Raw genomic sequence first — 15809 nt, 5'->3', positions numbered from 1 at the left:
AAACATGCAGGTGAATGTTAAGATGTTTGTAATGATCTCTGATGAGCGATGAAGGAGAAAGTTCTCAACCCCAGTACTTGAGTTGTCAAAAACCTATTATAGTATTCAAAGTCCAAATTACATAATACATTATAATTTTGTAATAGGGTAAAAGTTAATCTATGTTGACTTTCCCCTTCCAAGAAATAATGGAGTCAAAAGTACAATATTTTTCTTTGAAATAATATTCCCCATCACACAGATTTGGCGGACCCCCTGTAGTTACTCTTTGTTGAAGACCCCTGTCCTAGAAGTTTGCCCATTGGTGTGCCTTGGGCTCAAAAAGTTTGTAAACCATTGTAGAGAATATAAGGACACACTGAAACCCTCTGATGAGCAGGGCTGTGTCTGTTGTCAGTGTGTGAAAGGGTTAATATTTAGCCTACATTGTAAAGTACAGTGTAAAGTTCAGTCTGAGACAACAAAAAAACGTAACTTTTTATTCCATTCTCTCTATTGTTCCCTATCTATACTAAATATAATCAATACAAGACTATAACTAGAAAAAGTGCTCCTCGGAGCACAGGTCTCCGCCAGGTCAGGTAGGTTATTGTGGTCACCTGGTGGCGCTATAATAGGCCAATGTGAAAAGGGTGCCATTTCTTCCTCGGGCTAGTGGGAATGTGCGTGCATTCATGATTTGAGGCATTTTGTTGTAAAAATGTGTTTTGGTAAATTAGACCTGCTGGTGGCGCTATAACAGGCCAATTTGAAAAGGGTGGCATTTCTTCCTCGGCCTAGTGGGAATGTGCGTACAAGTTTTCTCGGAAATCGCAAGCTGTGTTCATGATTTGAGACATTTCGTTCAAAACGGACCAATCCGGCAAACTTTGGAAGCCAACCTTAGCCATCAGAATGGAATATGAAATATCGGACAGATCCGTCTTGATCACATGACTAAAGAGATACTGTGTACCGATTTGCGTGATGTTTGGATAAAATCTGTAGGAGTAAATGGGTTTTGCACAAATCGGCCTCCTGGTGGCGCTATAACATGGCATGACATATGTGTATTATGCTTAATTTGAGAGTGAGTGAGTGAGTGAGTGAGTGAGTGAGTGAGTGTGTGTGTGTGTGTGTGTGTGTGTGTGTGTGTGTGTGTGTGTGTGTGTGTGTGTGTGTGTGTGTGTGTGTGTGTGTGTGTGTGTGTGTGTGTGTGTGTGTGTGTGTGTGTGTGTGAACTTTGCAACACTTCTGTGGTGTGTCAAAGCTCCGCCCCTATCAGACTCAGCAGACAGAAAGCAGGAAACAGAAACTTACAGCACGCTCCTCACTGCCGACACACACAGAGAGACAGACGATAAGATTTCCCTTCAGATCAAACACACGACTTCCAGTGAGGAGGACAGACTGTCTTTTCACAGCTACAGGGAATACTGACCCAGACCACTGGAACTTGTTGCTGACTCTGTCAGCTGAATGGACTTTAACAAGAAACACGATTCAAAGTGAAAGTAAACTTCAGGGAACATTCTATAGGAGGGAGTGTTACCACCACTGACTGGCTGGTTTCCTGTCTCGAGCAGAGTATTTGTAGCTACGCTACACTGTAGCGACAGAATGGCTTCCAGCGCATCTCGCCCAGAAGAGGATCATTCATGTCCTGTGTGTTGTGACATCTTTAAAGATCCTGTTATTCTGTCATGTAGCCACAGCTTCTGTAAAGCCTGTCTGCAGAAATGGTGGAGAGAGAAGATAATAAAGGAATGTCCAGTTTGTAAGGAGAGACATTCAGTGGATCCACCCAGAAACCTGGCTCTGAAGAACCTGTGTGAGGCCTTCATACAGGAGAGACATCAGAGAACTTCAACAGGGTCTGAGGTTATCTGCAGTCTGCATGCGGAGAAACTCAAACTCTTCTGTCTGGAATGTCAACAGCCAGCGTGTTTTGTGTGTCGAGATTCTAAAAAACACATCAACCACATTTTCAGACCCGTCGATGAAGCTGCTCTGGATCACAAGGAGGAAGTCCAGAAATTACTGAAGCCTTTACAGGAGAAACTGAAGGTATTTAATAAAGTTAAAACAAACTGTGACCAAACAGCAGAACACATTAAGGTCCGGGCCCGGCACACAGAGATGCAGATGAAGGAACAGTTTAAGAAGCTTCATCAGTTTCTACAAGAGGAAGAGGAGGCTAAGATCACTGCACTGAGGGAGGTAGAGCAGCATAAGAGTCATATGATGAAGGAGAAGATTGAGGGTCTGAACAGAGAGATATCATGTCTTTCAGACACAATCAGAGCCATAAAGAAGGAGCTGGGAGCTGAACACATCTCATTCCTGCAGAACTACAAGACCACAGTGGAAAGAGTCCAGTTCACACTGCAGGACCCACAGCCGGTCTCAGGAGCACTGATAGACGAGGCCAAACACCTGAAGAACTTGACCTTCAGAGTCTGGGAGAAGATGAAGGACATTGTCTCCTACACTCCTGTCATTCTGGACCCCAACACTGCCTTTCCAGAACTCATCCTGTCTGATGATCTGACCAGTGTGAGACGTGGTGATGAACGGAAGCTTCCTGACAACCCAGAGAGGTTTGACAACTGGCCCCATGTGTTGGGTTCTGAGGGCTTTAACTCAGGGACTCACAGCTGGGATGTTGAGGTTGGTAAATTAACAGTCTGGGTACTGGGTGTGTTAGCTGAGTCTAACCAGAGAAAGGGAAACATAAAGGGTCAACACTGGAGAATAGAGTTACGTGGAGGTAAATACAAAGCAACCTCGTCACCGGGGTCAGTCACTCTTCTCTCAGTGAAGCAGAAACCATGGAGGATCAGAGTTAAACTGGATTGGAACAGCAGAACACTGTCATTCTCTGATCCTGATACTAACACACACTTACACACATTCACACACACATTCACTGACACACTCTTTCCATTTATTTATACAATTAATGCTCTGATCCCTATGAAGATGTTACCATGGAAGGTCAGTGTAACTCTGGAACAACATAGTTAGACTTGAGGATGATGATGATGAACATGAACATGAGGAAGACAAACGATTGAGTCTTTAAAGGGGAATACCAGTCAATTTTATAATTAATATAATTGTTTTGTTTGTTGTTTGTGGTAGAGGACGCTCAACATGAACATGTTGATGACATTTTTGTCTAAATAATGATGATGATGTCATGTAATGGCTCATATTAGTCAATAACCAATACTATTTAGTGTCCATTGTCTATTATCAATTTTAATAATGTCGAGGTACTTTACTATGTATCAGACCAGTTTTTGACATAATTCTCCTGAAATAAAATAATTCAGCAATATGATTGATACATTTGGCTCTGACTTCTAAGGAAATTATAGATCTGAAATGAAAAGTGTATGAACAAATTATTAAATCAAGTTCTACAGTACATCTCTTGTGTGATAAATACAAACATGTTTCCCCAAAGTTATGACATTATAAAGTAAGCAATTTTATGGTCAGCCCAGGTCAGTAGGCTATAAGTTAAATATTACAGAGGTTTATGGAACCACAAGGGTTGGTGAGGTAGACTATGAACCCTGCACTCACTTTAATCACTGGCAATGCAATGTGGATAACACCATAATACAATGGTGAAAATGGTGAAATAATTAAAGGTTACTTGATGTATTTTGGGGATGTAGATTTCTGAAGGTATTGTGGGTATAAATGTTAATTTATACAATGTCACATGAAACTTTCGGGTTGCTTCAACTTGCTTGACAAAAGCATAGCTTTTTCTCTGTCTTACTCAAAAAGGTTTTAATTATATTATTCATGTGAGATTATGCTATGTTCTTCCATGGGAATCTGAGAAATGCATTGAAATAACAGCAGGTGGGTATTTACATTTATATTAAAGGACACAGCAAGTACAACAATCTAATCCTTGGATTGACTAATAACTAATCAGTTTAATGCTGCAGGACAGATAAGACAGAGATATGATCCCTGCCCGCTGAAAATTAACTGTCATATCAGAAATCTTTCAGGGAATTTAATAATAATAATGATAATATCAATTGTTGGACTCAAAATGATGTAATTTGCATAATTAATGATTTTTGGAAACTATGTATGTACTAAGTTCATACGCTGACAAGGGCCAATAGGACAAATCCTGTTTGTTTCTATAACTGTTGCTGCTGCATATTAAATGTTTTAAAAGACTTACGTGTTTGTGCGTTGTTTTTTTATGTTAGTATTTCTTGGAAACTGAACCAAGACAACAGTTTATTTTTAGTTGAGTGCGCCAAATATTTGAAATATCAGATAAGCATATCATATAAATATGTTTCATTGTGTAAACTAGAAATACTGCATTGTGGTTGTATGCTTCTGTACAATTTACTTGGTTATTGTCCACCACTACTGTCTGATGACGCTCCACTGTTGATACTGGGTGAAATGATATTATTGTCACGGTGCTCAGCAATGCATGAATGATGTAGTGAAATGATACTGCCAAAGTGTAGACGGCATCGATTATGATTTAAATAAAGCCCGGTGAAGTGTAAGAATAGACGGCAGTGAGACAGAGGGTGTAGCGTGGTCAATGGCTTGTCTACAGGAGGATAGGCTTATAGGTGTTTTATCACTTTTTCATAGATTTCATAGATTTGTTTGACAGCATATCATCAGTGTTGGATTCATGTTGAAAATGTGTATTTTCAGACATTTAACCAGTTAAACCATCAATACTTAGAAAACGTGACCTTTCTTTTTTCCCCTCTACACCAAACCTCTTTGCCAAAAATAGCCGATCTACAAGCTCACAACTCCTTGCAGTGCTGTGAGCGCGTCCCTATTCTGTTCCCCTCAGAATAGAGATGCTATGATTAAAGTGGTTACTGAAAAAAAGACATATCCTATAATTTGGCGGCCCCCCTGCAGTAACTCTGAGGACCCCCTAGGGGTCCCGGACACCCTATTGAAGACCCCTGCCCTAGACTCTAGGGCAGTGGCTCCAATCCTCTTTCATTGGAGCCCTCGCTGACAAACGACCCCCCAAAAATGCAACGCACACACGTTTTTTAAGACTATTGAACAATTTAAAGCCTACAGTATAGCCTATTAGCTACAGTACAAGCTTACAAAGTGTAATAATATGGCGTGTTGTGGGCTTATTGTGCCCTTTTTTTTTTGCGACAAAACCTTTTGAAAACTTGTAACATATCTTTTTTGGGCCAGGTTTATTTTTTGTATTATATATATTTTGTTTTACTGTAATTCACAATGTTGTTACTGTACATGTTGCATGAGTTAGTTAGTATGTTAAACTTAAAGGATATAGATTGTGTATCACAAGTTGGCCAGATATCACATTGACATACAGGCCGACAGTGGATGAAAGCATGTTATGATATTGTGCAAAACAGAAAAAAAGCTCTGGAAACACTGGTCTTAGTGGTCTAGGCCAGGGGTCTTCAACAGGGGGTCCGGGACCCCTAGGGGGTCCTCAGAGTTACTACAGGGGGTCCGCCTAATCTTTGTGTGATATGATTTTTTGTAACCTTGTTTTTTTTTTACCTTAACCACGTGAGCCCTAGCATCCCTTTTCTGAGGAGAACTTTAGCCAAAAATAGCAGATCTACAAGCGCGAGGCGTTGTGAGCTTGTAGATCTGCTATTTTTGGCAAAGACGTGTAGAGGGAAAAAAGAGCAGACCAAGTAAACAAAAAAAGTTTAATCTGAGACACAATATATGAGGGGTCCCTGCTTCAGCTCTCTCTCAGCTAGGGGGTCCTTGGCCTGAAAAGGTTGAAGACCCCTGGTCTAGGCTATCAAACAGACACAAGTAATCGTGCCTTGATTCTCGTTCACATTATCGCCTGATTCTGGTTTTATATAATCATTGTGGAACTGGCTATATAGGATATTTATTTCTCCCGCACCACTACCAGACTCAGGGGGTTGACAAGTTGTGCACAGTGCATCGTAATGGGTTGTTAACTAAATCTATTGTTTGGTTAAGCACCCACAACAAAGCAGTATAGTGAGCCATACCAACAGTGGTGGAAAGTAACTAAGTACATTTACTTAAGTACTGTACTTAAGTAAAATGTTGAGGTATTTGTACTTTATTTGAATATTTCCAATGTCCAATACTTTTACTTCTACTCCACTACATCTCAGAGGCAAATATTGCACTTTTACTCCACTACAATTATTTGAAAACTTTAGTTACTAGTTACTTTTCAGATATACATTATGATAAACATACATTAACCGCTTTAGCCCTATTTTATACCTAGTCTAATTGAAAATAGCCGATCTACAAGCTCACAACGTGTCGCATCGCGACGCGTTGTGAGCTTGTAAATCTGCTATTTTCAAATAGCCTAGTACTTATATTTTTGTTACTTTAAGTACATTTTGATGCCAATACATTTGTACTTTTACTCAAGTACATGTTTAATTCTGGCCTTTTACTTGTAACGAAGTATTTCTATATTGCAGTATTGGTACTTTTACTTGAGTAAAGAATTTGAGTACTTTTTCCACCACTGCATCAACGGCAGATCGGCTTGAGGGCGGCTGTCCTATAGATTTGTGTTAGAAAATTGAATATGCCACCAAAAGTGCAAAGTCCCCAAGGAGGCAAAAATCCAAGGCAAAAAAAAACAATAGAGGAGAGATATAGCTATTTCTCAACTTTTTTGTTTAGGCAAAAGTACAAACTTGGCTCTTAAAACATACAGACTACTCAGCTAAAATTGAATATAAAATAAAATAAAACTCCCTTTTGTTCGGACTGGCATCAAAGCCCACCAAATGGTTTGTGGGCCTTCAGAGTTTCACGGAAAACAGATTGGGGACACTTGCCCTGGGAAATATAGATTTTACTAAATGTTACACCACATTTGCACACAATTAGTCCTCTGCATTTAACTCATCCTAACAAAATCATTGGTAGCCTACCAGTGGCTGCCTTTTAATATGACACCCGGGGAGTAGTTTTGGCTTAAGTGTCTCAGGGACACTTCGACCAGGGCCTGGGGGTGGGAACCGGCAACCTTTTGATTCCGAAACAGCCATTCTAACCACTCAAACGCCTCAAAGAGCAACAGCGCCACTGGCAGCTGCAATCCCCCGTTTAACGGCGGCCCCGGTGAGAGCTCACCCCTCAGCCAGATGTATTTATCATCGCCATGTCCTCGCTAATGATGCGGAGGTGGAATTAACCTAATTAAAAGGCCGTTACGAGAGCGGTGGCGAGAAGTCACGACACGGCAGCTGAGGTTTGCTGAACGGCTGCCAATATCTGACTCCTATAACAGCCTCTCTGCCTCCCCCGGATCACAAACGTCTTAAGTAACTGAATTCCACAAGACCAGAACCCATGGGGAGAGAATCGATGGAAGGGCTATACAGTAGTAAAAAAGCATTTTGATTTGGAGTCTGGCCTCTTTTTAAGTACAGGGAACTGAGGGGATAAGCAGCCACTTCTAAGCCTGTGTCTCCCACTGCTGGTTGGCCACGAAGATGTTGTGATTAAGTGGGCCCCTCAAATTATGGCCAAAACACTTTGATAATATAACGTTACTACGATAAAATAAAAGGTAAAAATGGTCATGGTATTTTGTGTTCGAAATCTTGATCTTTCTTTGGAAAAATGTATCCAAGCCAGAACACAATCATTTGATTGATCACTGAAATGGAAATTCTCTTAAAATACACAGAGACTGTAAACATTGAACAAAATGGACCCATTTGTACACTCTCAGAGTTAAATAAAGCACAGAGGATTTGACTGTCTATTAGAGTTCCAGTATAGTTTAGTTGGTAAGTAATTAACTAAGTTGGTAAATAATTAACATACGTGTGGCTGGTCACACGTTTACTTCACAGGTCAACGATCATATCACTTGGAATAAAAGATGTAAAGGACTCTGACCTCTAATGACACTTAGATATAGTTATTGTGCTGATTGCACTGGGGACACTGTCACTTGTCTTTGCACTGGTTGTACAAGGTTTGTCACCTACACTTGTTTTTTTTGTTTTGGGACGGGATACTGTGAGGACACCTGTGTTGTTGTTTTTTTTTTTTCTGCATTGTGTAGGATAGTTGCATATACAGTAGGTGTATACTGTTGTTCTTTATTGATGGTGCTTCTTATTGCTATTTCTTAGCTTTGTATTGCTGTGTCCGACAGTAATATCTATCTACAGTATCTAGATACCGACTGACCAACCGACTGACCGACCGACCGACCGACCGACCAACCGACCACCGACCACCGACCTTTGTTTTAGCCTCGCGGCTCACCGGTTGAGAACCGCTGTTTTTTATGTTTTTTACCCCTTGTTCTGCCCAATTTAGACGTTACACCAATTGATTCGTACCTGTCACGGCTGATGTATCCTACTGACTCACCTGCCAGTGAGGAGCTGCCCCACCCCGTAGGAATACGTGCAGAGAAATATCCCCCCCCCCCGCCCGAACACGGGCCAATTAATTGTGTTCCATTGGATGCTCGACAAAGCCGGATGCACCACGGTGGATTCGAATTTCGAACCCACAACCTCTGCGGTGGTGGGCAGGCACTTTACCTGCACAACCACTGTTGTATAATAGACCAAGGACATGGTAGGATGTGAGCCGCTGAACAAATGTTTGATATATATCTGCAACGATGACACCTTGTCCTCTTATCACATTCATAGCAAAGCACTACGGTCCCTCTCTGTGTTTGCTTTGTCAGCACACTCCAGCACTAACACATATTGTACAGTCGGGTGGAAACCTCATATGTCCAAAACTGATTCATTCATGATTCAAATTCAAAAATAGCAAAAAATAGCAGATCTACGGCATCGCGGCACATTTCGAGCTTGTAGGTCTGCTGTTTTTGCTATTTTTATGACACTGTAGCATGACGAAGTAGAGGGTTAATTTATGAAAATATGGAGGTTTCTGCCTGACAACAACAAATTGATCTTGGGCATAAACCGTGTATCTCCATATTTATTTTTATTTTATTTTCAGAAATGTAGGCCTATAGCCTATTCTATACTGTGGCGTGAACATATGCACTCTACAACCTTGTAGCTTGTAGATCTGCTTATTGTTTTTGTTATTATTATTATTTTACATTTTGGAAGATTTTCGCCTTGTAATGGCATGCCCAAAATGATGATGCAGTAATTGTCAAGTAATTAATGTGAAAATACCCTGTACACTTATACTGTATGTTAGTTTGTAAATGGTGCATTTATGTAGCGTCTTTATCCAAGGCGCTTTGCAATGTGCTTCACATTCACACATTCACACACCGATGGCAGAGGACACCATGCAAGGCACCAACCTGCTCATCGGGAGCAATACGGGTTCAGTGTCTTGCTCAAGGGCACATCGACACTAACACTGGGGGAGCCCGGAATCAAATTAGGAACCTTCCGGTTCCCATGCCGCTTTCCTGAGCCACTGCCGCCCCATTTGTTTACTGTTAAGTGATAAAACAATGTTGCACATTAAGCAAGTCATCTGGGAACCCCCTTCAAAATCATTTGGGGCCCTCCCCATGGGGGTCCCAAGCCACAGTTTGAGAACCACTGGGCCGGTGGAACTGCCATGCAGCGAGCGGTAATCCATTTCGGCCGCGATGACACATGGCGTGCGGCGTGTTTACCTGCGGCTTACACAGGCCCTGGCACAGGGCTAATAGCGCGCCGCGTCACTCGTTCTCCCACTGTTGACCCCGCCGGTTGACCCGGCGACATAAACCCGTCAGAGTGTCAGGTAAAATACAAAAGAAAAATAATGCGGGCGGCGGCGGGAGAGGTCGGCGCCCCCCGCCAGCCAGGCTTTGACCGGGACGCCCCCCGGCCCTCCTCCCGACAGGGGACGGTGGTGGTGGGGGTGGGGGGTGATGTTGGGAAGGTCTCGTGGTGTGTGTCCGTATATGGAGCAGGGATCAGCCCATAAGACCCCCGGGTTAAGCCGAGGCCGTGGGCTGCCCGCCCGCCCACCCACGAGAGAAACCCCCCCCCCCCCCCCTCACCCAGCTGTCACACCCGCCTGCTCTCACTGCCGACTGGTTGCCTGCCCACACATACGGCAGACCCCTCGAGCGCGCACGCACACACACACACACACACACACACACACACACACACACACACACACACACACACGCGAAAGTGCATGCACGCATACACACATATACGCACACACACTAATCCGCATATGAACATACCACTTTGTTTTTTAATCTACGCTGGGTGGGGGTGGGGGTGGGGGGAGTATTTCAGTGTAACATCTCGGCCGTGCTTTTGGTGAATTTGGTTTTGCAGCGCGTGTTGACGATGCGGTCGCACCGTTACTGGTCCTCTTATGTGGCCGGAGGTTCCCCTAAAGCTGTTGGTTCTCAACCAGTGGTACGGGGACCACCAGTGGTCCTTGAGGGGGTTCCAGGTGGTCCCCAGCTAAATGTGGAGAGTTGGTAACCAAATGGGCTGGACCCTTATACTGTAGATATTTAACCCTTGAGAATGTAAAATGAAACCAAATGGACCCTTACGGGTCCATTTGGTTTCATTTTACGCTCTCAAGAGTTAGATTATTGTTAAACATCATTGCTTAATTAAATAATTGTTATTTTGATCAACGTTTGCCTGTTACTATCTCCACATCAATACATCATCATCAATTGTGGACAAAATCCTATCCAACGATTACAACATATTCTAAGTCTTGGGTCTGAGAGGCTAAATCTCATCAAATGGTGGTTCCGTGGCTCACATGCCGAAGTAATAATGGACCTTGATATGAAAAGGGTTGAAAAACCACTGCCCTGAAGTGGTTGGAATTCCAGCTACAGAGACCGGAGACAGATGAGCAGCCTACAGTACAGTATAGTGCATGTTGCTGATAAAGCATGTCAATCTGTCCTATGGAGAAAGCATCAGCGTCTTTCATATGAAAACGAGACAAGTCTAAAACCAGTATGGTTTCCCTGTGCAACTGACTTACAGATAATTAGCTGAATTAATTACCAGTTGCCATTAAACTGGCTTGAATCCCCTACAACTTATTCTCGCTCCCAAATAGTACTACAGTCACACATGGGCCAGAATGTGACCAAACGGCAAACGTTTGACGTGACTGGGGTTTCCTTTTCGTGATTTATATGCATTAGGCCAAGGACCCGCATAATTTTCTATCTCTGTTACCCCCAATCTACATTATAAAATCCTAACTTTGAGAGTGTACAAATGGGAACCACATTTTGGGTCCATTTTGTTCCATTTGTACACTCTCAGAGTTACAGGCCTGTTACTCCTCAAAGAGGAGGGTCCCCGGGTCCCACTTTGAGAACCTCTGGCCTGTGGAGCATATAGCGGCGTGAGCTGAGCTGTGAGTGAGTGGTCCACTTTTGTGGGGACAGACATACAGCACAGAGATAGAGACAGACAGAGATACAGACAAAACCCTGTTCCAGATGGCTAGGGCCCTTTGGCGCTATGCCGTAAAAGAATTGGTGGTTATGAAATATTGATTCCGTTTTTTATCACAGCAATACATAATGTTCACCTATTATGTCATAGAGGGACACAAGGGTTTGTGAGGTTAAAGGGATAATTCACCCCAAAAAATAATGAGTCACCCCATAGGGAGCGTTTCCGGTAGGAGACACACAGGAGACTTTTTGTGTCTCCTACCGGAATCGCTGCCGGTCATCAAATTGTTGGCTTAGGAATGCGACAAAAAAAAATCCATGAATTCAAGTCTCCATGGGGTGATTAGTCGACTAGTCGAAAAGTTATCTTGGGGTTGAACTATCCCTTTAAGGCAGAAATGGCCGCCATGGTGATAATGTTCTTCTTGCACATACAATGAGGGAGATCCAATTTCACCCTACTCTTTACCTCTTAGTGGTCTTGTGGTTAGAGTGTCCGCCCTGAGATTGGGTGCCCGATTCCCCAGTCAGGTCATACCAAAGACTATAAAAATGGGGCCCAATGCCTCCCTGCTTGGCACTCAGCATCTGCCATCAAGGGTCGGATTGGGGGTAAGTCCCTGTGACATACAAGCGTCATGTCCAGGGGGTGTACCTGTATACATCATGGCTGGGGGGTGTTCTTGTACATCAAACGGCCTCACGCTACAGAAACAGGAGATAGGCTCCTGCCCTACACGTACCACATGGCCCGAGGACCATTGGTTTCCAAGGCTACTTACTTACTTCCCCTATTATTGGCCATTTCGGCCATCTTACGGCTCTGGCTGTGATGTTTTCAAGGTTTTCGATAGTTACTGTATGTGGCTTGTAGTTTGTGTTTGTCTGATGCAGCGATAGGCTCTATGCACAGCAGCCATATTATCACTTCCTTCACAGGTGTTACCAATGATACGAATGAAGGCTCTGTTCCATTTAGTCTAGCAGTGGTTTCCACAACCCCCATAACTCTGAGAGTGTACAAATGGAACCAAATGGACCCGTAAAGGGCCATTTGGAAGCCCATGACCCCAACTGTAGACCCACTGGTGTAACAGAGTGTTTCCAGTGAGCCAACATGCACAATATCAGCACCCTGACTCTGTTTGACCAGAATGGAACAGGGCCTTCATTAGTATCATTGGTAACACCTGTGAAAGTCTTCATAATATGGCTGCTGTGAATAGAGCCTATTCCCATAACCACCGAGGGCATTGCAAGTGAGCTCCCGAATACTTGGCAAAACACAATGATTTTAATGACAATACTAGAAAATGTGCTCCTCAGAGCACAGGTCTCCGCCAGTACTGTTCCTGATTAATCCTGTCTTACCTATTTATATTACATATTGTCACGTGTCACTTGACCAATGTTAGCTTGGCTGATGGAAGCTCACTTCAAAAAATATAAATTATTTTTTTGAAGTTACACACCTATTTATAGGTTTTTATTTCATCACGCGTCTCGCTAGCCAATCAAAGCATTGGTGACAACATATTGTCACGTGTCACGTGAAGCTTGACCAATGTTAGCTTGGCTGAGACGGACGGACACACGGAAGGACGGAGACGAAAACATACTCTCCACCTCTGGCGGAGACAATAACTGTGATATTGGTATTCAAAACTTCTGCAAAAGTTGAAAAGTGTGTTTTCGTGGGGCACGGTGACGCAGTCGGTAGCACTGTCGCCTCACAGGTAGAAGGTCCTGGGTTTGATTCCAGCCGGGGACGCTGTGGGCGTGTCTTCTCCTCCGTGTCATCAGCGCATATACCCTGGGGTGGGGTTGGCAAAAGGGCCTTTCTGTGTGGAGTTGGCATGTTCTCCCCGCGTCTCCTAGTTAATACCCTCACAAAAACATGCAGTAATCTTGGTCGCTATACCGCCTCCCCCATGACAGCCGGGGCGCCTGATGGAGGGGAAGGGAACTGGTTGGAATAACGTGTTCCTTCCACGCGATACGTCCTACCGGGGAAACTCCCCCGTGTCAGGTGACAAGAAGGTCGGCCCTGACAGGGGGCCCTGAGCTCGGCCCTGGGCTCCCTAGGCTGGTGGGGGGAGTGTAGCGCCCAGCATCACTTAGAAAATTGGCACTGGGTGAAAAGGGTTACAAAAACGTGGGATAAAAAAAGAAAAGTGTGTTTTCATAGTGATACCCAATTGGGTCCACTGAACCAAGCCGGAACACAATCGGATTGACTGATCATTAAAATAAACATGCTCTGAAATTGCACGCGGCCCACCAATCTGACAAACCACCGGTCTGATGCACATATAGGTATATTCTGTTGGTTATTTGTCTCTGTTTTGTGTTATGTGGTATGTACATGTAGTGACTGTGATACGTGTAATTTGGAGCCCCGTGGAAAAGGATATGGTGCATGTACAGTTGAATGCTGTAGCATGTACAGTATAGGTGACACATCATCCCACACGCGCGCATTCAACTCTCATGGGAGCCAGCCATCCCAGCCATGTCATCGCTTAAGGCTAATTGTGAAATATTACATGTCACACAAACAGCCGTGAGTGGAAAGCAATTACGCTAATCAATTTACTCGATTGCGAATGACACATACGCAGGAATGTGGATACGGCTGCATTATGCACACGCAGACACGCACACACTCGGGAGACACAGAGAGAGACACACACACTCGGGGAGAGAGAGAGAGAGAGAGGATGTGTGAGGTTACTTTTTCAACAGGCAGGACGCTAGACAGGGTGCGATATGTGTCGCGTCATGAATACAAATGGGTCTGGAGTCTCTCTCCCTGTGTGTGAGTGTGTGTGTGTGTGTGTGTGTGTGTGTGTGTGTGTGTGTGTGTGTGTGTGTGTGTGTGTGTGTGTGTGTGTGTGTGCGTGTGCGTGTGCGTGTGTGTGTGTGTGTGTGTGTCGGCGAATGCAGCCATAAACCTGTGGAAGACACGAGCAGAACACAGCATGTCAGTATATGTATATATTATGTTTTTTTGCCGTAGGTTATTCCACTGTTTCTCAATGTTGAGTCCAGTAACCGCTATAGGGGTCCACCCGTTTAATGTGCATTGTACGAATGGGACCTGTATGTGGGCAGTCTTGCCAGTGTAGCGAGATAAATAAGCAACCACGTCTATGAAAACAAGCCCAAAAGAAGCTACTATAGGCCACATGAGCACTTTAAGTCTATATGCATTGGCTATTTGAAAATAGCCGATCTACAAGCTCACAACGCGTCGCGAAGCGACGCGTTGTGAGCTTGTAGATCTGCTATTTTCAAAACAAATCTTGAAAACATTTTAAAAATGTGGAATATGTTTTGAAATAACACATATCTTTATGAACAACAGAACTCTTGTACGTACGGGGTCCCCAATCTTTTCAGATTTGGGGGTACTGGTTTAAACAACATTAGGAAACAAGCCCAAATAAGCAACTACACTTTAGAAACAAGCCCAAACAACCCCAACCCGCAACTACCAATATTTACAAGCAACTTAGCACATTGACTGCCATTGACGTCTATTAGACGTCATTTGGTGATGTCAGTGATTACGATCTTCCGCATCACACCTGTCTGTGATCCTAGGACTCCCGAAAAAGAATACAACCGGAAATCACGTGATCTAAACAAAATTCCAGCCCGTCCGTTATAATGTTATCAGATTTATAAAAATACATGTAGGCTATCTCTGATTTATTTTCCCAGATTGCGTTTTTGGTGACTAAAGAACGGAAGATTGTGGTTACAATTGTTTTGTTTTTTTTCGGATGAAAGAAGAGACCCTCGTCTTTCCCCCCCCAGACATCAGGTGTTTACATTGTTATAGAAAAAGAAATGTCTGTGGGTCTCGAAAGATTAGTAAAAACGCTGGCAGTGGATGATTAATGAATCCCCGGCATTTCATGTGTTAACAGGAAAACAAGCCCTGAGTCGCTCAGAATAAGCAAACATGACAACACTGCCTGTGGGTCCTATCCGTGCACTCTCAGAGTTAGTAATAAACACAATCCCAGAGATAAAAAGCAATGTGGCCCAGTCGGTGCTTTGTGCCCCATGGGGGGTCCTTGAAATGAAAAAAGGGTTGAGAATCACTCTCACGGGCTTTATCCCGTATATGAGAGCCTACCCGACCTGACATGAGAAAGGGCACAGTACACCCTGCAACGTGGACAGCCGGGTGCTTCAGCATTATAAGCGGAGCCTTGCTGACGCACATAAATCTACAGACGCAGATTATGTGGGGGATATTCTGGGCGGAATTTACTACTTCTTCAGCGTGACCTTGACTTGATTGCACCAGGATGCTGCCACCCTTCCCCCGGCAATAAATGTCTCTCTGCTCCTCCCCGCGTTTATGCAA

General features: G+C 43.7%; 1 protein-coding gene across 1 annotated transcript; it reads left to right on the top strand.

Annotated features, from left to right (window-relative positions):
• Nucleotides 1-1287: 1287 nt before the first annotated feature.
• Nucleotides 1288-3954, top strand: LOC311055292 (nuclear factor 7, ovary-like). The gene has a single exon (XM_084071424.1). The coding sequence runs from the start codon at nucleotides 1600-1602 to the stop codon at nucleotides 3004-3006; it is 1407 nt and encodes a 468-aa protein (XP_083927550.1). The 5' UTR covers nucleotides 1288-1599; the 3' UTR covers nucleotides 3007-3954.
• The last annotated feature ends 11855 nt before the right edge of the window (nucleotides 3955-15809 follow it).

Source organism: Gymnoscopelus microlampas (assembly GCF_963454915.1).
Source record: "Gymnoscopelus microlampas genome assembly, chromosome: 11".
NCBI lineage: Eukaryota > Metazoa > Chordata > Actinopteri > Myctophiformes > Myctophidae > Gymnoscopelus > Gymnoscopelus microlampas.
Note: the sequence above shows the minus strand (reverse complement) of the source record. Positions and strands in the feature narration are given on the sequence as shown.

Bases quoted from the DNA above. Each gene is read 5' to 3' on its own strand.
- LOC311055292 (XM_084071424.1), top strand. From the start codon at position 1,600: ATGGCTTCCAGCGCATCTCGCCCAGAAGAGGATCATTCATGTCCTGTG.